At 38.1% G+C, this 26,047-nt stretch overlaps 1 protein-coding gene and 1 non-coding gene across 2 annotated transcripts; both read right to left on the reverse strand.

The window, feature by feature from the left end:
• Positions 1–6,835: 6,835 nt before the first annotated feature.
• Positions 6,836–6,942, reverse strand: LOC117134455. The gene has a single exon (XR_004458642.1). It is a non-coding gene; the product is annotated as a small nucleolar RNA R71 (small nucleolar RNA).
• Positions 6,943–16,147: 9,205 nt separating this feature from the next.
• LOC103868705 (lysine histidine transporter-like 8) lies at positions 16,148–19,082 on the reverse strand. The gene is made up of 5 exons (XM_009146781.3): positions 18,453–19,082; positions 17,749–17,882; positions 17,239–17,666; positions 17,028–17,159; positions 16,148–16,819 (listed from the first exon to the last, which is right to left on the reverse strand). Exons 1-5 carry the CDS (start codon positions 18,827–18,829, stop codon positions 16,334–16,336), a joined length of 1,557 nt encoding a protein of 518 aa, XP_009145029.1. The 5' UTR covers positions 18,830–19,082; the 3' UTR covers positions 16,148–16,333.
• Between the last annotated feature and the right edge of the window lie 6,965 nt (positions 19,083–26,047).

Raw genomic sequence — 26,047 nt, forward strand, 5'->3', positions numbered from 1 at the left:
AAAAAACTTAACTAATATCAATAAACCAAAGACGGGAATGAAAGCACAATTTTATAGAGGTAGAAAATGAACTCATTTATGGAGAGACAACAGTAAACAAATCGAGAGCAGAAAACCTAATCCCCTTTCGTCATTATACAATCGATGTTGCTTATTTTGTTTTGGTGATTTGTGTCAGCCGCAAAACTTAACTTTCTTTTGTGCATACAACAACGATGATATATTTAAGAGACCAACATTTGTATTCGTCATTTTATAATCGATAAAGATTGTAGTGTTGCAAAATCTTAAAACCATTTAATAAACAAACATTATTATAAAAACTTACCCCGCACATGCGCGCGGATTATCATCTAGCAACTTTCGTATACCGAAATCATTTTATACGAAACTGTCTACAGGAAAACAAGATCTGTTTAATGCAAAACAACTTCGTAATACGAAAAAGTGAATAAGGAAAACGTAAGCAGATATTACGAGTAACTTGTGAGAAACGCTCTCTATTTACTTCTACGAGAAGCCCCTCTAACAATACTTTCACGAAAATTTCTCCTTACAGTCAAATTGAGTCATGCGAAGCAACTTTCGTAAATAAACATAAAAAGTCATACGAATAACTGTGGTAAATAATTTTCGTATAACCAAAAATGATGCTCCCTGCAGGTCGCTGACTTCTGCCTTTCGCTTCCCTCAGAGACATCCGAGCAGGAAATAATTCAGTAACTGACTTTCCACGGGTTCTGTGTCGAGCCTCTTAGGCTTCGTCTCCCTTGGAAAAAAAGGAAAAAAGTTTTTATACGACTAAAGGAAACATTAGACGAAACATTTGTCGTATAACTGAAACATAAAGTCGAAAATCGTTCTCTAAAAACATGGGCCATCATAACACAGAAATCTAACGTCCTAAACACACATAGCCATCCCCATAATGATAAGCTTTCGTACATCCGACGAGGATAACATAGTGCGCTATACAAGAAATCCAAAATTTTGGTCAACACATCAAAAAGGCCTTTGGAAGTAGCTCGGTTCTTACCAAGACTAGTCATATAAGCCGATAACATTTCTCGGACTTTAAATCCATACGAATCAGGATGAAATCGCAAACATGCAAAACGAAAGCCGATTAGTCGTCGCAAAGCCTTAAGCCGAAAGTAAACTTAGGTCTTGCCCTAAACCCAGCATCCCTGATTTTAACATCTCAAATGCATAGTATCAACACCCCGATACGATATCCCAAAACTTGTATCTTCATTTTTATCGGTACGTTTATGAGTCTCCAGAAAAAATTTCGAGTGTTCTCATCTTGCACAACGACTGGTATTTGATCGTCAAAGCGACATGAATGAGATGACAACTCATACCCTGTCCCTCTAACTCCAAAAAACGGTAGTTCTCTCTATTTATAAAACCGTAGTCATATGGAGTTGAGCAAAATATTAAAAATAAAAAGCTCTAAACGGGCAGGGATTCGAAGCCACCAACGGGCAGTCCCGAAAAAATTAATACGGCTACTCTCGGCCAAAGAAAAACAGCCTCCAAGGTTAGTATCGAAGTTGAGAAAGGTCCAATACAAAATGCCATCGGCAACAACATGCTCGATCATCTCTACGCGATACATAACCAAACCGCGAAGGTTTCATTGGAAAACATGGTCATAGGAACTTTAACTCCAAGACGAATGATATACCATGGATTTTACCAACTTTTAGCCATGGTATATAGATGTTTATAGATATTTTAGTTGTTTTGGAGTCTTTTTAGTATGTTTTCAGGTTTTGGAGTGATTTGGAGGAAAGTGGTGATTTTGGTGCTTTTTGGAGATAAAATGATAAAGATCCATAGCTGACCATCGAAAAGGCCATCGGTCGGTGATTGAAGACGATAATCGATCGATACACATTCTGTGTTGTGGATCGACAGCAAAGCGCGCAAAAGCCAGATTGGGTTCCAGCCGACGTTAAGCCCAAATCCCATAAGAATTACCAAATTTCCCTTGAAAAGTTTTGACCTAATATTTATGTGCTCCTGCATCTGATAAGATACAGATTACAATTCGGTTGATAGAAACAATCTAGTTCATAATTGGAAGAGGCACAATTATTAGGTTTTCATGCTATTTATCTAATTTCAAATACAATGAAACATTTTTTTTTGCATCATACAAATTATCATTTTAAGAAAAGACGTTTTTGAAAAATCTACTTAACTCAATAAATAAACATACTGAAGAGAAAATGATCTCTATTTTTTTTTTTTTGAACACAATCAAATACAGTTTTAAATTATTTATTCTACTAATTATCATCCACAAATATTGAAATAGTAAAAGTTAAAGTTCAAGTTATTTTAATTAAAAATAAACAAAATATAGAATATTATTTCGTTCATTTGGTGTAAGAACATTATTCATTAGAGGTCAAACATGGTAAAATAAAATAATATATAGCATCCAATTTAGACCGTCACATTTTTTATTTTAAATCCACTATACATAACAAAATTATATGAGACTTTGTAGAGGCCCATTATGAGATCCACACAGGAAGTTTAGGCCAGATAACATCTTGTTTTGTTACATGAAGCGATACCGTTTAATCGGTCTGTTTATTTACCAATTGGGCCTTCGGTTCAAACCCATTTATATTTCTCTTTTTAAAAAAAATTCAAACAGGGAACCCTCAGCAAAGCAATCACAATCCCGATCTCGGAGAAGGGATAAGAAATGGCGGCCAAAACCTTAATAAGGTCTGAAGCTTCCTGATGAATAAGTTTCTGACGAAGCCGTCAACGAATATTTTGCAGCACAATATCAGATTGATACGGCGGAGGTAATTGGAGCGTTTCGACATGATCGTTTGCTTCCACCAAAGGTTAACCGGTAAGTATTGATGTCTGTAACCTAGTCGTAGCTTAATAAACGATGGAAAATAAAGGAACTCGGTTACGGCATAACCTAAATATAGTTCATTTTAGAAAGCAACGAAGATGAAGAAAACTTTATGGGCCCCTGTAAATTTTTAGAATCCTACTTTACTACCAGATTTGGGCGGGAGGTAATTGGAGCGTTTCTTCATGATCTTGCTTCCACCAGAGGTTAACTGGTAAGTATTGATGTTTGTAACCTAGTCGTAGCTTAATAAACGATGAAAAATAAAGGAACTCGGTTATGGCATAACCTAAATATAGTTCATTTTAGAAAGCGACGAAGATGAAGAAAATGTTATGGGCCCCTCTAAATTTTTAGAATCCTACATTACTAATCTTTCAGAGCCCAAGTCAAATGGTTGATATTATTACGGAAGATCATAAGTAGACACCATCAACGAAAAGGAGGAATGAGTTTTAACAGGACATGTGGCAGCTTCTCCTCTCCCTATTTGATGAGGTGGCAGCATAAGAAGAGAGAAAACTCTGGAAGGTAGCATGAGCATTACAAAGCCCAAAGGGCATCTTGCGGTACGCGAAAATACCATATGGATAAGTGAATGTAGTCTTTTCTTGGTCGTCCGGATGGATAGGAATCTGGAAAAATCTCGAATACCCATCGAGAAAACAGTAGTACTTGTGGTGTGCAAGCCTTTCTAACATCTGATCTATGAAGGGTAGGGAAATGATCTTTTCTTGTGGCAGCGTTAAGCTTCCTGTAATCTATGCACACCTTGTGCCCAGTAACAGTCCTCATAGGGATCAGTTCGTTTTTATTATCTTTACCACTGTAACTTCTCCTTTTTAGGAACCACATGTACTGTACTGACCCAGTTGCTGTTTGAAATTGGATAGATAATTCCTGCATCCAAAAGCTCCATTATCTCTTTCTTCACCACCTCTTTCAGATTTGGATTCAGTCTCTTTTGATGCTCAATAGATGACTTTGACTCGTCTTCCACGTGTATCCTATGCATGCATAAATCGGGCGAGATTCCTGGAATGTCATTGAAAGTATACCCAATAGCATTGTGATAATTGTGCAACTTATTGAGCAACAAAGTTAGTTCTCCGCTAGTTAAGTTAGCGTGGACTATGACAGGGTATGACTTATCATAGAGGAAAGCGTATTTGATTCCACGAAGAAGTTGTTTTAATTCAACTTTCGGTACTTTTTCTGAACCCCAGCTGTCCGATGCAAGATGGTGTCGGTCGACACTATCTGATAGGTATCGATCGAATTTTAATATGGATTCTTCATTTTCTTCCTTGTCAACACACATGGCTTCCTTACTGGCGCCCATTAGTCGAGCGTACTCAGCGGCTCTGTTATCAATACTAAAAATGTTTCTTTTAGGAGCTGTGAGAGTATTCTCAAAGGGATCGTTAGAACACATATCTATGAAAGATTGGTCAACTACCTAGGATAGGTGATCTACAAAGAAGGTTTTTCTATCGATCAAAGGTTTGTTGACCATATTTTCCATGTCAAAATTCACTGACAAATCTTTGATGTTCAGACATATACGCCCTTTCCTAATGTCAATGATCGCACCAACTGTGGCCAAGAATGGTATTCCAAAATTAAGGGAGTGATATTAGTGGGTATATAGAATTCATTTATCCTTATGGGCACGTTTTGAAGGACACCTTCTGGAATACTAACATATATATCGGCTAGAATGAGAGTGATATTAGTGAATTTGAATTGATTTAGCCCGAGGGATATTGCAACAGAATAAGGTATTAAATTCACGCTGGAGCCTAGATCACAGAGAGATCTCTGGAACCTCTCATTGTGGATGTTGCAATCCAAACCAAACCTACCGGGTCTGGTTGTTTAACTGGGATTCTTTCCTGAATCATATCACTTACTTGCTCAGAAACCATCATCATACTTTGTTCTGATGGTCGAAAACCTCCGGTCACCATATCTTTCACGTACTTCTTGATAGGAGTAGAAATTTTTACAGTGATATATGGTGTTTTATACATCTTGTATATATGCTTTTAAATTGGTTTTCAAGTCTTTATCGAGTCTTCCTAGTCCTTTTGGAGTCATTACAGGTCTGGAGTTGCATTTGATGGGAGATGGATCAGCTGGAACAAAAGAGGCAGAAAACAATGCAATTTGGTGGTTTTCACGCAGAACAGTCTTGATGACTGTTCCGAGTGAGTGTTCCAGCGGCAGAGATTTTTTAGGAAACTACAATCATTACGGGATTTGCCCTAATTATTCCTATTTTCTCTCCCAGCCGCCTGTGGCTTTGATATATCATATTTTCTGTTTCTCTTTATCATTCTACGCTATTCTAGACAGAAGAAAACCATTGGAGACTTTAGAATTTGAGTATTTGCTTATTGTAAAGGGAGAAGGCTCCATCTCTCTCGTCATAGAGAAGATTATCCTGAACCCTATTCTTATTCTATTGAATTGCATGATGTTTTATTCAGTCTTTGTCTCTGTGATTTCTTTGTCCATGTCTGAGTAGTCGCTTGTTAGGTTTAGGGTGTTAAGGATCATGGATCAATGAGCTAGACACAAATAGGATTGTTATTCTTTGATATCTCTGTCTATTGTTATGCTTATTGCTTATGTTAAACTGGCCATTTAGCATCTGATCACAAGTTTAATCTATTCATCAAAAGTGTTTTAGGTTACTGGAAATAGCATAGATAGGCGATTTGTCCTTAGCCAACGAAAGCTGATGTTAAGGCGAATCGTGAACCAATTGAATCTGAACTTAATGCTTGTCATCATTCTCTGATCCAAACGACAGTTTAGGCATTAGGATTGCTTGATAAATTGGTAGACACCACCACGACAGTGGGTTTATCTATTCTTGTTGTTCAAGTTCTAGATTGGCTCGTATTGTTTTCCTGAATAGTTGTGTAGCTCATGATCCTAAGTATCCCAATGAATCACCCTGAACCTAGCTCTTTTAATCATCTGAAAACCTTTTAACTAGTCTTTTATTTTCTGTTATAATACCTCAATCTTAAAACCCCCATACTGTTTTAGCTTAATATTAATATTGATCCTATAGAAATAAAGTGTAACAGTTGGTCTCTGTGGATTCGATCCTAAAGTGCTACATCGACATACCATTCGATTGTGGTAGTGTGCACATTAGGTTATTTGGTGTGCGTATACACGTAATATCAAATTGGCGCCGTTGCCGGGGACCATCTTTTTACCTTTATTTTTCGGTTATTTATTTAGTCTAAGACCTCTAACTTGCCTTATCCTTTTTGTTGCAGCTAATGTTCCAGGTGCATGACCAGTAGACATACTCGGAGAAACGCACAAGGAGAGTTAGTTACATTTACCAACCAGGAGCTAGCAAGGTTAGAAAGAACAAATCGTCAACAGCCAAGGCAAACTGACACCACTATGGGTGATCACGCCAATCAGGATGATCTCGCTGCGGCTATGGCACTCATGCAGCAGCAGATGCAACAAATGCAGCAGACCATCCAAGCTCAGCAGGATGCTGCTGAGCAGGCTGCTCTCGCGCAGCAAGAACAACAGGCCCAGACTGTTCCAATCGGGCAGAGAAACCTTCCGCGTAACATCCCTACTACGCGCTCTGCCATTGTTCCTCCACTCTGCACCAGACAGGACTTCGAGATCAAGCCTGCTTTGATTGGTCTAGTACAGAGAAAGGTGTTCTCTGGTCTCTCTACAGAAATTCCAATGGAGCATATTGAGAGTTTCGAAAAAGTCTGCAGTTTCACTCGCGCGAATGGTGTTCCACCAGATTACATCAGGTGCATGCTATTCCCATTCTCTCTTGATGGAAAAGCTGCACGGTGGTTGAACTCTCTCCCTACCGGCTCTCTCACTTCATGGGAACAGGTCCGATCAGCGTTCCTCAGCCATTTCTACTCTAAGGCGAGAACAGCTGCATTGAGGAACAAGATCACCTCCTTCAAACAGCTCACTGATGAGCCTTTCTGCGACGCATGGGAGCGCTTCAATGACTATCGCAGAGAATGTCCTCACCATGGATTTGATGATGATTATATCCTGGACATTTTCTATGATGGAGTGGACTGGAAATACCAAGGTGCTCTAAACTCTGCGAGCAATGGAGACTTCATGACTCAAACCACTGCTGGAGCGTTTAAGCTGATTGAGAACATGGCTGCTAGCTCAGCTAATAAGAAAGAGGAGAGTGATTGCTCCAAGAAAGGAAACAGTTCTGACGCCCAGAAAATAGATGAGCTGACTGCCAAGGTTGATCAGCTACGGAAAAACAACCAAGGGCACGTCTTCCGCATGGAGCAAGCTACGGCTGGGCATATTCAGAACCAGAACAAGCGACAACCGCAGAGCAATCAGCAAGCTGTTCCAGCTAACGGGAACAATCAACCAGATGAGCTGAAGGGTCTGGGTATGATGATGCAACAATTGTTGCAGGGTCAGCAGGTTCAGGCCAAGGCGTTGAATCAGGTAACCACGGAAATAGACACCAGGATGGCAACATGTTCACTGAGCTGAATAACAAGTATGACAATCTTGCGATCCATATAAGAAAGATCGATGTTCAGCTTGCTCAAACAGTTGAGAGTGTCAAGAGGCAACAAGAGACGCTTCCTGGAAGAACTGATAAAAATCCTAGGACTGAGCACTGTAATGCAATAGAGCAGCCGTTTGCTGAGACTGCTTCAGGCGCAGAAGAGAGCAGAGCAGTCTGCTAGCTCTGGAGTGACTGCTCCTAGCGAACCTGCTGAGACTCCACCATCTCGAGTCTATGTTCCCAAGGTTCCCTATCCAATTCCACCTAGACATCTGATGGATCCCATTAGTGAAGAGCAGCTGATAGGTTTTAACAAGATGGTGAGAAGGCTTCCTAAAGAACTTGCATTTGAAGATGCTCTGCAGATTCGTCCATTGCTCCAGTTCTTTAAATACTGTAGAGAGACTCAAGAGGAGATCAAGGTCCTCTATACCAAAGCACTGTCTACACCAGCACTGAAGGTATTGCCTAAGGTTGATGATCCTGGAAAGTTTGTTTTCCCATGTTCCATCGCAGGAACAACCTTCAAGGATGCTCTTTGTGACTCTGGTTCTTGTGTGAATCTCGTCTCAAAGGCTATTGTAGACGATTTGGGTATTGCTGATGTTGAGCGTTCTCAGCTGACCCTGACCTTTGCAAACTCTTCCAGAGCAGTCCCATATGGAACCATCCGCAGCCTTCATGTTCAAGTAGGGGAATGCATTGTTCCTGCTGAGTTTCAAGTTGTTGAGATGAACAAGGATCATGAGATGCCTTTGATATTTGGAAGGACATTCATGGCTACTGTTGGAGCAACCATCGATATGCCCAACAAGAGAGTCTGCTTCTCCAACATCAACAAGAAAGTTTTCTACAAGGCTGTACCCACCAGATCTTCCTCATCACACGCCTCTCGCATCTCAGTGTTTGATGTAGAAAAGCTGAAGGTTGTTCCAGAGAAGGAGCATGGTGATAAGGGTGAGAGCAGGCTGTTCTCTGATGAAGATCCTAGCACTGATCCTACTAAATTCAGAGGGAATTCAAGGGTGAAACAGAAAGTCCAGAAGAAAAGGATCAAGGGAGATCCTACAATGACTTTGATACCTCTCAAGTGTGATGAGAACTCCATTGAGTATGAGGTAAAGTGCAAGGGTACCTCTAAACCTTTCTCTAAAGTCAGAGCTATTCTCACACATGAGCTGAAGGAGAAAGGAAAAGCTGCTGTGAAAGGGTTGTTGAGCAGAGTTCTGGAGCTGAACATGTCTGATTGTGGAGCTTGTTTTGGAACAAGCCCTCCTGCTCAACCCGACTGATCCCAGTCACCAAGTCAAGCTAGAGACTTATACCAAGCGCTTGGTGGGAGGCAACCCACTGGTGAGTGTCATTAACATTAGGATTTTCACTTATTTTTGTTTTTAGTTTGTTGAGTCTCAGGTCATAAATCAGAAAATCCGAGACCCTTGACTGGAGCAAGCAGCTGGCTGCTCTCATTCCAGAGCATCCTTTGCTGGAGCAACCGCGTCTTGCTCTGTCAGGCTGCTCCGCGCCAGGTAAGTATCTCGAACAAAAAAAAAATGTTTATTCTTGATTTCACCTTCTCTCTGATTTATTTTCACACCAGGGACGTTGTGAAGTAAGTCTGGGGGAGGGTTTTCGTCGTTTACTAACTCGTTTCTTTCTTTTGTTTTTCTTTTGGGTCAATTTGAGTCCGTCTTTTATTGAGTCATTCAAAACTTTGTGGGAATTAGGACCTTATTCTGTGTTGATCACTGACCACCTCGTGCTTTAGTTATCTTATTCAGTGACCTTAGCAGTGGCGAAAGACACACATGTGGACCTGGAACACCCTGACATATCTCACTTGATTCTCCAGAAGTTCTCAGCCGATCAGGTTACACTGGGTAGACTTAACTCCACCTTACTTGAACCTAATCTTGACTGAAATTCTTCTTGTTATGGGCATTAGATCAGGGAAACGAGAACACACTCAGGACTTCTTATCCTTTTTATCCATCTTGCTGATCCTGAGTGGCTAGCTCATCTTTAGCTAGTTCCCACCCTGCACCTTAGCCTTTATTCCACCTTCATGCATTTGTTTTTCAGTGTCATATGTGCAGATATGTGCAAAAAGGTCGGAGAGGAAAGGATCAACGCAGCCTGCTACTCGTTACTGCTGCAGAAATTCAGTCAGAAAGGAGAACAAGCAGATTAAGGGAGCAACTGCTCCATAACCAATGAACTGCGCAAGAGCAGGGGTGGAGAACCAGAATGGTTGCAAAATCAGAACCACCAGTGGCACTCAGAACGATCATGTATTACCTCCTTCTTCGTCACATCACCATATCAGTATTCAAAAAAAAAAAAAAAAAAAAAACGAGATTAATGTGATGGAGAAGGGGAAGAAAGAAAAGAAACATGGAGCCACTGGAAAGGTCGAGCAAGAAGTTGGTACCATGGTACCAAGTATTGAAGAGTGTGTAGAGGAAAGTAGAAAGCAGAACAATCAGTTGCCTGTTCCGTCATCAGAACAGTCGCACCAGATAGAGCAAAAACGAGTAGAGGCTGTGGACATCAATGGATCTATCCTCTCTTGCCATTTTGTGTGATATCCTGCATCCTCTTCAATGAAATGGTAGCCCCTAAACACTCTTAACTCCACCATTAAATAGCCTGTTCCACACCTAGACCGTCTACCCTGAATGATGCCTGTGATGAGAAGCTCACGCTACTCTTAAATGAATGTAGGGAGTTCTGTCTCGATAGTGTTGCTTTTTCAGGTTTGAGATGAAGAGTATGGAGCCGATTTTTGAACAGCAGTCAGTGGGGTTCCGGTAAGGGTGTGTTGTCCTAGTTTTACTGCTTGTATGGTTCAGAGATTCGTGGTTAAAGTATGGTTGCTGAGAATAGGAGAGTTCCCACACTTTCAAACCTTTCTCCCTGTTCTTGATACTTGACATTGTTTGAGGACAAACAAGGATCTAAGTCTGGGGGAATTGATATATGGTGTTTTATACATCTTGTATATATGCTTTTAAATTGGTTTTCAAGTCTTTATCGAGTCTTCCTAGTCCTTTTGGAGTCATTACAGGTCTGGAGTTGCATTGATGGGAGATGGATCAGCTGGAACAAAAGAGGCAGAAAACAATGCAATTTGGTGGTTTTCACGCAGAACAGTCTTGATGACTGTTCCGAGTGAGTGTTCCAGCGGCAGAGATTTTTTAGGAAACTACAATCATTACGGGATTTGCCCTAATTATTCATATTTTCTCTCCCAGCCGCCTGTGGCTTTGATATATCATATTTTCTGTTTCTCTTTATCATTCTACGCTATTCTAGACAGAAGAAAACCATTGGAGACTTTAGAATTTGAGGATTTGCTTATTGTTAAGGGAGAAGGCTCCATCTCTCTCGTCATAGAGAAGATTATCCTGAACCCTATTCTTATTCTATTGAATTGCATGATGTTTTATTCAGTCTTTGTCTCTGTGATTTCTTTGTCCATGTCTGAGTAGTCGCTTGTTAGGTTTAGGGTGTTAAGGATCATGGATCAATGAGCTAGACACAAATAGGATTGTTATTCTTTGATATCTCTGTCTATTGTTATGCTTATTGCTTATGTTAAACTGGCCATTTAGCATCTGATCACAAGTTTAATCTATTCATCAAAAGTGTTTTAGGTTACTGGAAATAGCATAGATAGGCGATTTGTCCTTAGCCAACGAAAGTTGATGTTAAGGCGAATCGTGAACCAATTGAATCTGAACTTAATGCTTGTCATCATTCTCTGATCCAAACGACAGTTTAGGCATTAGGATTGCTTGATAAATTGGTAGACACCACGACAGTGGGTTTATCTATTCTTGTTGTTCAAGTTCTAGATTGGCTCGTATTGTTTTCCTGAATAGTTGTGTAGCTCATGATCCTAAGTATCCCAATGAATCACCCTGAACCTAGCTCTTTTAATCATCTGAAAACCTTTTAACTAGTCTTTTATTTTCTGTTATAATACCTCAATCTTAAAACCCCCATACTGTTTTAGCTTAATATTGATCCTATAGAAATAAAGTGTAACAGTTGGTCTCTGTGGATTCGATCCTAAAGTGCTACATCGACATACCATTCGATTGTGGTAGTGTGCACATTAGGTTATTTGGTGTGCGTATACACGTAATATCATACAGCGTCACTGAGTAGCAGCCCGACAATTATCTTGTCGAATGCTTTCTTGCCTATGGCTTTTCAAGTTCTAGTTTCGCTTTAATTTGGGTGTAGGGAAGGTAGTATTGGGTCTATATATCCTTGATACAGCTGGTTTAAAAGACTTAGACAGTTGAGGATCCGGATGGACGGGGTGTCTATCGACACTTTCAAGCTGTTGTCGATCTCATCAATCTCCCATTTGGCTTCCTTTTCATCGGGATCGGATTGCAATTCTTCTAACTCTTCAGCTCGATCTAATTTCTCCATTTCTTTTCTCGGATGTGGGTTGAGTTGTCTTCCACTTCTCAATGTAATGACATTAACCAAGTGCCTTGGATTAGTGTCAATTCTTCCACGAAAGAATCCTTCTTCCCTTCTGACAAGCCCAATGTTATGCATAACTTGGCTATCCAATTTCTCGACATGAGCACTGAAACCTTAAAACTTCTCATTTAAATTAGAATACATGGAATTCAATTCTACATCGAAATTTGCACTCATCTTCTGCTGGCCTTACAGAAATTCTCTAATTATAAATTCCACTCTGCCTTCGTGAGTCTGTGCTGCCTTGTAGCCTCTTGTAAAGCTCATGTCTCTCTGCTGATCTGTGAATATCTGTTCACGAAAACCATTCTCATCGATGAGGTCTACATGATCTTCTTCACATGAAAAGGTCTGAACCTTATTGGCTAATTTAACTTGCTTCATGCAACTAGAAAAGCATTAACTGATTCTAATGCTGTCTTCACCTCACATATTCGATTCCTCAGCCATCTTCATCCTCTCAAGATCAGTATTTTCGGTCGCAGATCCCTCCAAATTCAGATATGTGTCGCCTTCTCCTGCACCGAATTGATGACGTGGCAGCATAAGGTGGGAGGAAACTCTCTTTTATATATATAGATATATATAGATATAACACCAAATTATTAATGGTGCACACCTAAAAAAACAAGAAGCTGAAATGGTATGTTCTTTTTGATGTTCAACAGAATGTTTTTTTTGGTTAAACAATTACACAAAAATTTGATGTTATTGACTGTAGTAGTCCCAATAATAGAACATTGAATTTGATATTATATTCACAACCTATGCATATTATTAAATTTCTCTAACAAGTAAAATTTTTAATCAACTTTGAATTATTAGCTGTTTAATAAAAAAATTGTTTTCATGTAAAAATAAACATAAAATCATTTTTTTCTTTTTATGTGTTCCCTTATTTATTATACCATCTTATTTCGAGAAAAAAATAGTGTGATTTACAGAATGTATAAATACTAAAATATATATAGTTCATATTTCAGGTATATAAAATATTTTCTAATATAATATGTATTTAAAAAAAAATATTAGTATCATTAATTTTTTAGATTGTAAAATATAAGTATATCATATATATTCAGCAGTTACACTATTCATTTAGCTTATTACCATTCATATTTTGTTTTGAACCGTTTATTTTAGACGAACCGCAGTTGTTCCGCAGTATGCGTTCCTCTTATATAAACATCAATTATACCATACCGCACCGCTCAAACCGCTGTTACCATTAGGAGCCTAAGTGTTTAAAAGGGAAATTAAACGTATTTAAATACATAAATTAAGGGTCTGGTAGCATGCTATCATGAGATCATTGAAAACGGTAAAAAAAAAAGCGTAAACTTTCAAATTTAGGCCAACAAAAGCTTGAACTTAGGTTTGAGCCAAAAAGCTCCAATTTTTAAAAAAATAGCCATTTTAAATTTTACACTTTGTTGACTGGGCCGAATTAGAAACCCGATAAAGTTAACAGTTAACTCATTAAACGACTGTTAACTAGAAAAACGACGTTGTTTTGAAAATTCATTCACAATTAACAAAACGACTTTGTTTTGCATCTCTTCAATATTTTCTTATCTTCTTTTCTTCTCTTTCGCGACAAATAATCCCCAAATCAAAAACCCTAATTGTCTAATCTCTCAGTTCTCTAGTTTCTCTAGATGAAGACAAGCAGTAGTTCTTTCTCTGGTGACAGGTAATGATTCTCATATGTTTTATTAAGTCGAATTGTCACTCTGAATTACTTATCGGTTTTAGGCGACGAGAGCTTAGTCTCGGTTTCTTGTCGAGTTTTATGGTTGTTAATGTTGGTTTTTGTAAAATGACCTAATTCTAAAGAATGCCCTACTCCATGTTCTCGGGTTTTGTAGTTGAAGAGTGTCCCACGCACCATTGTTATATTTCTTCAGTACCTCTAAAGCGTCTTCAAACTGTCCTATGGTGTAGCAACCAGCTATTACCCAAAACATACGCTCTAACTCAGGATCCTTGCTGTCTTTTTTCCAGTTTGACAATATGTGTCTTGCACACATTCGATGTTCTGCTTCTGTTAGTTCGTTTTTAACAGCATTTACTAAGCTCTGCATAAATTATTAAATTAAAGACATTCAATTCAATACATTTTTATTGAGAAAACAAAATAATTAAGATTCTAACCTTTTGTTTGTCTGAAATAACGGTGAATTTACAGCTATCTTGTAATCCCAAATCTTCTTTCAACAATCTTACAAACCACTCCCAGTTTATGTTATTCTCGACCTACACAACAGCCCAAGCAATTGGAACTATTCTATTTTCACCATCTCTTCCAACAGCAGCCAATAAGTGTCTTTTATATCTCATTTGAGAAATGCTCCATCTAAACCAATGTTGGGTCTACAAGTTTCAATCCAGGTCTCTCTTTGAGCTTTAAAACACATGTAAAGACGATCAAATCTCTGTTTGCTCCTTACCACAGGCCATGTAAGAGTCTCAATCTTCATAGTGGAGTACTGATTAATTTTAGGACTTCAGCTTGATAGTCCCAAATCCGTGAAAAGTGAGCTTCATGGCTGGTTTTCCTTTCTCTATAAAGCTTAGCCTTTGCTTTTCCACACAGCTCCTCCATGCCAGTGAGATTATATTCTCTCTGTATCTCATCCGCCATCTCTGTCCTAGTAAACTTAGGATTTATTCTTAGTCTTTCCTCAAAGAGCGTGGCAATAGAAGAAGTCTTCAACATCTTCGAGTACCATGATCTAATGCAACAATGCTCATTTACAAATACCTTCACTTGCATCTTATGTCTTCTTCTTTCATATGAACAATAAATTCTCCAAGGACAGTTAGACTCTACATCATAGCATTTTGCACCAAGCGCCTTAGCACAAGACTTATAGAGCTTGATATCATATCTTGATTGAAGAGAATACCTAAGAAAGCTACTTTGAAATCAGACGCACATCCGTACGTTTTCCCCAAATACAGAAGTTCTTCACAACTAAGTGTATTTGCAACCTCTTCTCTACGCTCATACTCTTCTTCATTGTCATCAGATGACAATGGGTCTGGAATTTTATCATCATCCCAAATGTCATCACCACTGTCTCCGTCACTAACATTACCCTCGTTGTGTGTATCATCTCCAAAGGGAGCGCTTAAATCATCGAAAACTTCTTCTTCAACAGCAATACCATTCTGATCACCCTTATTCTCACCTTCAGTATCACCTCCTTCACCGGCTTTGTTCTCTTGCTCGTCCGTAGCTTCTATAGGCTCTCTAACACTTTCCCTTCTGCTCCCTCACTACGAAGAGCCCGAAGTAATCCCATCGTCTTAGCCATCTTCTGTGTTGTCAATGGAGAGATTAGAGAATGAGGAGGTTAGAGAATTGAGAGATTACAGAATTAGGGTTATTCAATTTGGGATTCTAATTTTTGTATCATGTGTCGCGAAAGAGAAGAAGAAGAGAAGATACAAAAAATTTGAACAAATACAAAATGATGTTGTTGTGCTAGTTAACAGCCGTTTAACGAGTTAACTGTTGACATTATCGAGTTTCTAATTCGGCCCAGTCAACAAAGTATAAGATTTGAAATGGTTATTTAAAAAAAAAATTGGATTTTTTTTTTGCTCAAACCTAAGTTCAAGCTTTTTTGGCCTAAACTGAAAGCTTTGGCCGTTTTCTCTAAACTAGAAAATCTAAATGTTAAGCATGTTAAATATTATGTAGTTTCCAAGGAATTTGGTTTTAAAATATAGTAGTATATTTTACAAGTTGGTGTCATGAACTCTCAAATTAACTAGCGTCATCATGACAACTGAATCACTTGAAAAAAAAAACAATAAGACACTTAATGATGTTTATCTTGATCCAAAGGTTGTCTATATATAATGATCAACCACCCAACATTTGCTTAAATATGTCCATAATTATGATGTCGTTTACCACTTTGTGACTTCTCACATAATTGCCTCTCAGCATGTGTTTGCGACTTCTCCCTTACGTATCCCTACATCAACTATTATTATGTTTTTTTTACTTCATTGACGATTTTAATCATCTGAAGCTCTGAAAACGAATGAAACATATTACTGAAATATGATGAAGAAATAGAAATATAGTAATTTAAGGTTTCAAGTATGGTGAAGAAATAGAAACTTACAAATACTTAAATTATGGGAGTATTCAGGATTGTTAAACGTTGTGATACCAATAAACTCTTCAGACATCGAGATTCTTCATATTGGAAAAAGCTTACTGAATATATTACACATTACAACGGTCCAATTCAAAACAAAAGTCAAAAGCACTCTTACACAAAACACAGACAATAGAAAATTCTCAACTTAAAACTTATCAACCAAGCAAAATCCACCGACTTCTTAACTTACGGTATTACTCAGTTAGGACTGAAGAACTTAAGCTTAAGTCCTTGAGTAACCATACTCCATATCCCACCTATGGAGAATGCCAAGCTGAATGCAACTCCTAACCAACCCAATCCCCAGTGGAAATACCAATTGAAACTGTACTTGGCCGGTTTCTTGATCAAAACCCACATGAAGCAAGGATAAGCAAACGTGACCGGAAGGGTGAGTCCACCGAGCAAACCAGCGAGACTAGACAGGAAAGGGAGTGCAACGCCGATGAAAAAGGAGACAAAGCCAAAAAAGACTCTAAAACCTGATCTGACCCAGATTGAACATGGCTTGTTGGTTCGGCTTGTGTAGCCAGCCTCAAAGCTGTCAAAGGCGGGCATAGAATATATCTGAAAGCTGCTCAGGCAGCTGAAGACTACTAGGAGAAATGCCGTCGCCAATAAACCTCGAGGAATGTCGTGAATGTGGAATTCATAAAGAGCAGCGAGCATACCTCCAGAAGGCATCTGTAAGACCAAGAAAACTATAAATAAACTTATCCTTACGATAATTGTGCTGAAGAAATAAAAGCCAAACCAGTTTCAATATTTGATACACCAAAATGAAAACGATCCAAAACTGAATCTACATTAAAAAAAAAAAAAGAAAAGAAAAGAATCTAACACCAAACTAGAGAAGACTTATACCAAGGATATAATAGTAAATGGAACTTACAAGGTTCCCATAAGCCCAAAAACCTCCGATGGAGATTGGAAAGATACACAGAGCAATGAAGAAGTAAGAAACTTTGGCTCCTCTCCACATTGGTACATGAGCTGGATGCTTAAACGTCGATGGCATCGTCGACTACAAAGATTTTCACTACTCATAGTACAAGTCCAGTATTGCATTAAATATAAACAGAAACATTTTGCGTTTTCTTTACCTGAATTTCAAGAACCAAGTTGTGACCTCTGAAGGCAAAAGCTACAATACCAAGAGCATTCAACACAGAAAAAACCGAACCAGAAAGCGAAGGCATAGAAAGTGGCTCGTAGGAAATAGTGACTGGTCTTGGTTGACTAACAGAGAGAACCCAAACCATTGTAGAGTAAGTTATCGCAGTCACTGCTCCTATTAAGGAGAGTCCCGCGATGGAATTGAGGTTTGGAAGTTGAGACAGAACGATGCATAGAGAAGTAAACACCAGATACCATTCAACTGTTGTTAAAGGGTTCGAGGCGCATAATGGACCACAGACTATTTGGAAGAAGAGTTTCATTGTCTCTCCACCGATCAAAATCAGAGCTGTCGCGGTTCCTGCTGATAAGTAAACCGTAGGAAACAATGCAAGCCAAACTCCCAATCTTTCTCCTGTTCCAAATCAAGAATCCCCCGATATTAGTAATTGGTAAGAGAAAAAGTTAGTATTAGTACAAATGTAGATTTCAGTTACCAAACGCAGCTTGTGCAAGCTCAACATATCGATTATAACGTTTCCCCGGGACAGCTTCGTGTAACTGAACTAGAATCCACAGTGTGTAGAGTTGCCAAATATAGGCTATTGTCAGTGACAGAATTCCCCAACTCCTAAACAACATACGTCGACAGAAAATGGTTTATTCCTAACTAGCCAAATATTCAATCTATAAGCATAACAAGTTATAAATGATTCAAATGTTTGAACTTGTAAAATTATAGTGTATCTTTTATTTTTCCATATAAAATTTATTTTATCTAGAAACATAAATGTGAACAAATACTCAAAGAAAAAAACCATCCTTTTCACAACAAATACATGTACTATTAAGAAAAACAAATATTTACCGGAAATTAACATGAAACAAAATAGACGATAAAGATTCTGTCTTAATCTACATTAAAGCGAAAAGTATGTCCGAGAGTGGACAAATGTGTAATGATGGAAGCATGAGAAATGAAAAAAAAATATCTACGGCCAATTTGAACTGTTTTCAAAGTTCAAAAAGTAAATTAGTCAATAGTATATTATTATTTATTATTTCCAATGATGAAATTTTCTTTTTCAAAAAAAAACTGAAAGTGGATCTGAACGATAGAGAGATTGGACACAAACATCTAGAAATTTTGAAACACAAGAAAAAGATGTTGGAAATGAAAAATGAATTGGGCACAACGCACCAGCCAAGAAACGCAAACGCGACGGGGAGAACGAGAGCTTGAAACCCAACACCAGCGTTTAGGTTATGAAACGCGGCATAGTGAGCGTTTCCGTTACGAGACTCAGTGATAGGAAGCCAAGCGTCTTGTGGGTTGAGCTTAGTGAGATGACCCACTTCCTCTAGATATCCTTTCATGTTGACAAGAACACGTTTCATAGGAGTTCCAATGGGACTCAAGAACCTCGGCGATATGAAGGAAGTAGGAGTCCATGCCGCCGACGAGGATTTAGTGGCGGGACGAGGAGATCTTTGACCGGACGGAGTTAGAATCTCTGGAGTGGAGACACGCGGCGTTGCAGGTATTGATATTAGCTCTGTCTCGGGTCTCTCGTCCATTGTTCTCTTTCTCTATCTGAGCAGGTGGACAAAGATGGTGTTTGTTTTGCCTTTTTCTCAGTATCACTCTCTCTCTTTCACTCTAGTTTCTGGTCTCCATAGGGGTTGAGGATTTATTATGAGGTTTTTGTCCTTTTATTTTAATTACTTTTGTATTTTTAGAATTCCGACAGAAAAATAAAACAAATAGGGCTACTTTATTGGTCTTGAAGAAACTTCTTATTTAATAAAGTAAATGACATATTAACTAACACAAGATTTGAACAAATGAATACAGAAGCTCAATCAAGAAAACATGGCATATTTCAAGCTTGTTGTACTTGTCCTTGCTACTAAGTACTAACATTGTGGCATGTTACATGATGTGAAAAACAACTTGCAAAAACATAACAACAGTGACTGGAGATATTTTTTGGGGGAATTTATAAGAAATACCAAGAGACATACATACTCCAAGTCTTGGAATCAAGTTTTTTTTTTTTTTTGACAACAATAACTAAACTATGATAAGAAACCTACCGGTTCAGAAAACCAAACCGGCGGGATAGAATCAACATAAAACACAGCTGAAAAGGAACTCTAAGTACTTCGTGCAAGCTTGTCCGCCACTAGATTAGTTGTTTTTGGAATCAAGTTTTTAAAACCTGATATATTGCAAAGGTAATTAATGCGTATTATAAAAATTTATTCCTCATTATCGCCTAAACTACCAAAGAACCAACATGGAATCATTACTTGTACAAAGAAAGTATAGCAGACCTGATTGAACAACCTTTTATGGACTGAAAACATGAAGTGAGACAAACACAATCATGGAAGATTATATTTTATGGATTACTATGATCAGCCCACAAGAAATGCATTAAAAATCATTCACTTTTGGGTGTTCAATAAGAATGATTTTTATTCCTTGTTCAGGATTTTTGAGTCTAGACGCTCCAACAGGATATTTTGTAACCAATACAACAATTGACAATGTAAGCCCATGGTCAATAAAATAATATGAACGCCTCTCGATTTATTTATTTATCTTTTTTCACTGTTCTAAAAATTAATTGTAAGATAAAATTGATTAAAATTTATATTCAATTAATTTAATCTTAATATATACCAATAAATTAGAAATTACAGGAAATGAAACTAAAGTTAAAAAAATCAACAAGAATGATTTAATCACTAATTTATGAAAGAATTATAATATATGATATTTTGTATTCTTAATCATGCTATTGATTGAGAACATGCTTATGTGGAAACGTTATAATTTCATTAGATGACTAGCTTGCTATAGTGATTCAACAAAATTTATGACTCATTATTAATTTTCTCTAAACTTGTTGACATGACTAATGCATGTTATATCTTTCAAATTATCCTAATAAGTGACTTTACTGTTTCAAATAAAAGGTTCAATTGCATTACTTAAGGATCGTATCCACGAAGAACTAAGGCACACAATAGATCTAAAGCAGATGTGCTTAAGCTAGACATATAATTTAAAAGCAATAAACAATGAAACAGAGTAAACAAGTAATTGTTTAGTTGATTAATTGAGGTTGTTAACAGTGAAGAGAAAGCATTATATCTAGGGTTTCAGGTAATCAGGATTATATTGATATAAAATACTTAGGTTGTCAATTTAAGAACTCAAATTCTTATGCAAAATTATTCCAGCATCCACTGTGAATCAATCATATTGACTAAGTCCAATATCTTAGTTGTCTCTTGTTGATACGGATCGAGCGTTGATTGATGCTATTGACTTAACATCGATCGATGCTTTCTTAGGCAAGCGTCAGAGACTTAATCAACATGTTCACTAATCTTAACTAAATCAGCTATCGCATGTTTCTAGAAATCTTAGTTCAAGAGAATCTATTCTGGTGCAGAACCTACCGTCATAGTTGTCCACAATCCCAATATCAGGGTTCTAGTTAGCTAATCTAGAACACAAGCATTACAGGCAATTCTTTAAAGGATATTTATCACCTTAGCAAATCTATATTTGGGGTTATCCTTCATAAACCTAATTAAACCCTAAATCTAACAAGTGAATTACTCAAACATAGCAAAACGAGACATAGTAATAATCTGAATAAACTGTATAGAAAAGAATAAGGTAGAAAAATGGAGTTCCAATACAAAACTCTTCAGAGTTTTGGATCTTATCTACAAACTACTAATAACCCTAAAATTTGTGGTATGAAAATATGAAAGTGTAGAAAAGTGTGTGGTACCCAAAATAATGACAAAGCACATAAATATTAAGTTAAAGTCTGCCAAGGGTAGTTCTGTAAATATGTGGAATCTTGGGCTTCAAGTCAGTCATGACATGCGGCCCGCTTCTCGCGCCTTGCTCTCAATCGACGAAAAGTGATGTTTGTAGATTGATGTTTGACTCTGAATGTCCTATGAGCAGCTACGAGTTTCTCCTATCTTTATCTCCATTATGCTCCAAAATTACAACTTTGTTCCAAAACATGTACGAACCTGTAAATACTCTACAAAAACTTCAAAACATAATTTATAAATCCTAAAACACTTATATAACATCGCTAAAAACTGGTGAAATCCATGGTATATCAACTCCCCAGACTTACCATTTTGCTTGTCATCAAGCAAAACAAGAGGTCCTAATAAAAGATGGTTTGAAAACAGCAGGGACTCACATAATTTGAAATCACTACTCTCACTTCGGCAAATATGAATGGTGAGAATGAATCATTACTAACCGCAGAGATGATTCAATGTGCTACACTCTAGATTAGTCACCATACCATACATCACATAACTCCACTGACAGTGCCTGACATACCCCTCTACTGACTTTATTTCTGTATAAAATAGATGTGTAGTCTACATCTTGGGAGTATCGATCAAGGGACACATGGAATAAAATGAAGCAAGTATCTGGCCCTACATGTAAACATTTGGTTCTTTCTCTCTCTCTTCTCTGAATCTTTTTCTTTTCTTTTCTTTTTCTTTTGTCGATCTTTTTTGGCAAAGTGTAGGCGAATAGTGGGGTCATCGGTAATGTACCTACCCCTTTCTTTCCAACAATGTGTGATCATTCTGTTAGAGTAGAATAATGGGGTCGCGGAAAACATTCCTACCCTTTTAAACCGCAAGAAATCATTTCAATCTTTCATAGTATATAGATGCTGAAGAGAGGTGACAGGGAAACCAGAGACACTAAGTCTAATATCTTCCAGACTCGCAGGAGGACTCCGCTCCAATGTATACCAAGCCTCAAAATAAGCGAGTAGAGTAAATTAAGGTTAGAAGTCCACTATGGTTTCTCCAGACATTCTCAGTAGGTGGGGATGTGAGTAACACGTGATACAATACAGTGTTTCTATCTAATACATCCTTCAATTAATAAATCTAGATGGTGCTAGAGAGTGGTTAGAGTAGTAACTAAATTGTAATAAGATCATTATCCCTTTTTTAAATCAATAAAATTTGGTAAAAGCTTAATAAATAAAACTCAAATGGAACACAATATCAGTAAACCTTCCCCCCCCCCCCCCCCCAGACTTAAATTACATTGTCCTTAGTGTTATTCAATCAAAGTTTGGTAGGTAAATAAATCAAAAGTATTCAATATAACAAGGAAGAACGATATACCTGCTTGTTGGATGTCAGTGTCGATCGACACAATTAAGTTGCAATCGGTCACTGTTGATGATGAACTGTCGATCGATACCGGCCGGTCCTATCGGTCGATGCTCAGTGTAATTGCTGATACTTTTTTGGAAACAAGTATCAACATCTTTTTTGCTCATCTCGAACCAAGTGCAAATGAAGATATTGATTGCTTCTTCACCTTTAGTTACTTCTAGTTGCTGCATGTGGATGGTCTTGTGTGCTAAGTCTACCTTCAACTTAAGTTCCTTCATCCGACTTTCTAATTCTGCAATAGGGTAAACAAGAGGAAAATAAACATCATCTATCTTTTCATAAAACTCATCAAACATTTTCCTCCTTGATATAGAGATGTCATTCAGGAGTTCTTCTATGTTGTCTTTGTTGTATGAACTAGGTGGCGGGTAGTGTATTGGGTGAAGAATTCTAGGCAGATGGAAACATCTTTCATATTGTGGTAGACTCAGATACTTCCCTCCTGCGCTATCTGCCATCTCCAGTATTGCTTATATATCCTCCTTAGAAACATTGATGATCCTTACATCCAGTGTATGTGCATTGCCATCCTCATCTATGTATACTCCATACTCATCATGCTGCAGTATGAGGATCACTATATTTCTCACCGGGAAAGATCCAGGAATGGTGCCTATGAGGATCGCTATATTTATCATCACAAAGGGGTGTGAGAAGAGAGAGGAGCCCCAGAGATAATTTTCTTTACCGTGAAAGGAGCACGGCACGACGTTCTGATACTAGGAATGAGGGATCAGGGGAGGCCAGAGAATCTAAACCTACGGATCAGCAAGAGAAGGAGGTGCCGATGGTGGCGCATATAGCAGAGTTCTCTCAGAAAAAAAGAGGAAACCGTGGAGCTAGTGCATGTCGATGAGGGCTTGGATCTGGCTAATGAGATTCTAGAAGATATGAATATCATCGAGGAAGAAGAAGATATGTGATCTGATATTGGGCTCATATATGAAGTTACGAGCATGGAAGACATTCAAAAATTGGCCCATGATATTAGTTAATATGTCCAGCCCATTTTTATCAAGTTACAAGCCCAAAAAGATTCATAAACAAGTGGTTTCTTTGCTGTCCAAGAGGAGTGACGAAAATTAGGTGATTAATTGCATTGAAGCTTTCTCTCTCTTGCATGCAAGAAATGCTTGTTTCAAGAACATTCTCTCTCCTCCATGCACTAGTTTTATCATTTCCAATGTTATAAATATCTAGTTTTGTGGGCAAGTTTAGTTTCCTATAAAGAAGTTGTAATCTAAAATTTGAGAGATTATTTTTGGAACCTTGAGAGTGATTCTCACTTTTCTTTCAATGGTGTGTAATATCCATTGATGTTTTTGATCCGTCTTGGTGCGTCATATCCAAGGGATCAAACCGATTCATCCTGGTGCGTCATATCCAGGGAATCATCTTCATTGTTGTCTAGGTGTGTCATATCCTAGGGCATTGAGTTGGAATATCGGAGGCTTTCCGCATCCTTCGTGCGACCATTCAACCCACATCCCTTGTCTTTGAAGCTTTACAGTTTCATAGCAGCAAGGCTTATCCCCTTTACCAACTTAGAGTACCGACTCCTAGAGAGGTTTTCATCAATATGGATATGGATGAGAACCTTGTGCCTGAGGTTGAGATAGGGAACGATAATGGTGTAGGTGAAGATTTTCAGGATCTTTCCGATGAGGAAAGTGAGGTCAAAGGTGCAATTTCTTATGATCCTGCTGCAGATGGAGATGCAGTAGGAGATGAGGAGAACAAGGAGGAAGGTGAGATTGCGAAAAGCGCTGTTGAGAGCGAGACGGTGAAGAAACGTGGAGCAAAGAAGAAACTTTTTAAGAACATGGGGATTGGAGCAGGGGGTACCACAAAGAAGAGATTGGTACAAGGCTTTGTATGTCCACGCAAGCGTACACATGCTAAGAATGGATCTCGCCAAGGAGAGGGTATCAAGCAGGTGGATGATAAGGGTTCCTTAAACCCCAAGCCAAGTACCCCAAAGAACTAAGAGTATATGAATGATCAAGTACGACGAAGCTGAGTTGGGATCTTCGTTGTTTGTTTCTGGTCTTTTTCATTTCTTTTTTCTAATAAGCTTGTTAAGCAGTCCACGGGTCAGTCTGGTTATGTTTGTTTGGTTTTTTATTTGATTATCTCATTGTATGCTTCTCTCTCTCGATATGAGACTTTATTGTGGATTAAAAGTGGTTTCTATGGTTTCTCACGGTCTCGGCATGACTCTGTTTTACTAGAGTATATACCAAGAATCTTGTTCTCGTGGTTATGGACGAGGTTAATTATGCTTTTACAGGGACTCATTCATCATTTGGCATTGGTATTAGATGGCATTATGAGGAGAGATTTTGGTCAATGTCTTAACATGAATTCTTCACACCTTTTGAAGATATTGGATTCTCTTAATTATCGAAGAATGATTCATTAAGAATTGCAAGATACGACTGGTATAGAAAAGAAAATAAATATTGTGATATTGTTAGGAATGCCAATTGTGGAAGGTAGCATCACTTATGGCTTTGTATAAAGTATCATTCATCAGGTCAACAACTTTTCATCATGCACAGTTTTGGGGAGTTCCTTTTACGTGGTTTTCGAAAAGAAATTATGTATAGGAGTCTCAAGCAAATAATATGGTTTATTTTTGCTGTGGAAATTGGAAAGACAATATGGAACATATATACAAAAGTTGGGTGCAACAACATGGGCTTAATTCTTGTTCGTGAAGGAAGGGATATGACACGTTCATGGAGTTTGCATGATGGTAAATTAAGTGAGAAAAGAGGCATGCTAGGAACAAAATATTCTGATATTTGTCTCCGGAATTGGGCTGGTGGCGGTGGTAGCATGGTACCAGATCCCGAGGTATATGGTTAATGATTCGAATTTATCAAAAGCTTTAATCATACCGAAGTTAAAAGTTGGAATTGAAATCATACCGAAGTTAACAGTTGAAGTTAAAATCATAGATCTGATTTTATGAGAGTCCTCAGCTGGAATTGTAGAGGTATGTGTAGCCAATGGACCATCATTTACCTTAGGGAAATATGGCATAAGCATAAGCCGGACATTTTACGAAACAAGATTTTTATTTCGTTCAAGGGTTCCAGTCTCATTTTGGATATGACAAGTTGATTACATTGGACCCAATTGGGAGGAGCGGAGGTTTAGCTCTCTATTACAATATTGACTACCAAGTCAATATTTTATACACGAGTATTCGAATGATTGATGTGGAAGCAGTGATTTTGGGAAAAAAGATTTTCATGACCTTTGTCTATGGAGAACCAGTACAAAAATTACAGGAGCAGGTTTTGGAAAGGTTAACATGGTACGGGATTTCGATGTCTGAGCCATGGTTTATTATTGGCGCTTTAAATGAGATCACGTGGAATCATGAGAAGCAAGGGGGTGCCCTTCGACATGCGGAATCTTTCTTTATTTTTAATAATATGATCAGGAATTGTGGGTTATTGTAATTTCCAGCGCGGGGGAATCAAATGTCTTGGCAAGGAAGAAGAGGAAAAGGAAAAGGAAAAGGAC

The sequence above is a fragment of the Brassica rapa genome, chromosome A05 (genome assembly GCF_000309985.2).
Source record: "Brassica rapa cultivar Chiifu-401-42 chromosome A05, CAAS_Brap_v3.01, whole genome shotgun sequence".
Classification (NCBI taxonomy): Eukaryota; Viridiplantae; Streptophyta; class Magnoliopsida; order Brassicales; family Brassicaceae; genus Brassica; species Brassica rapa.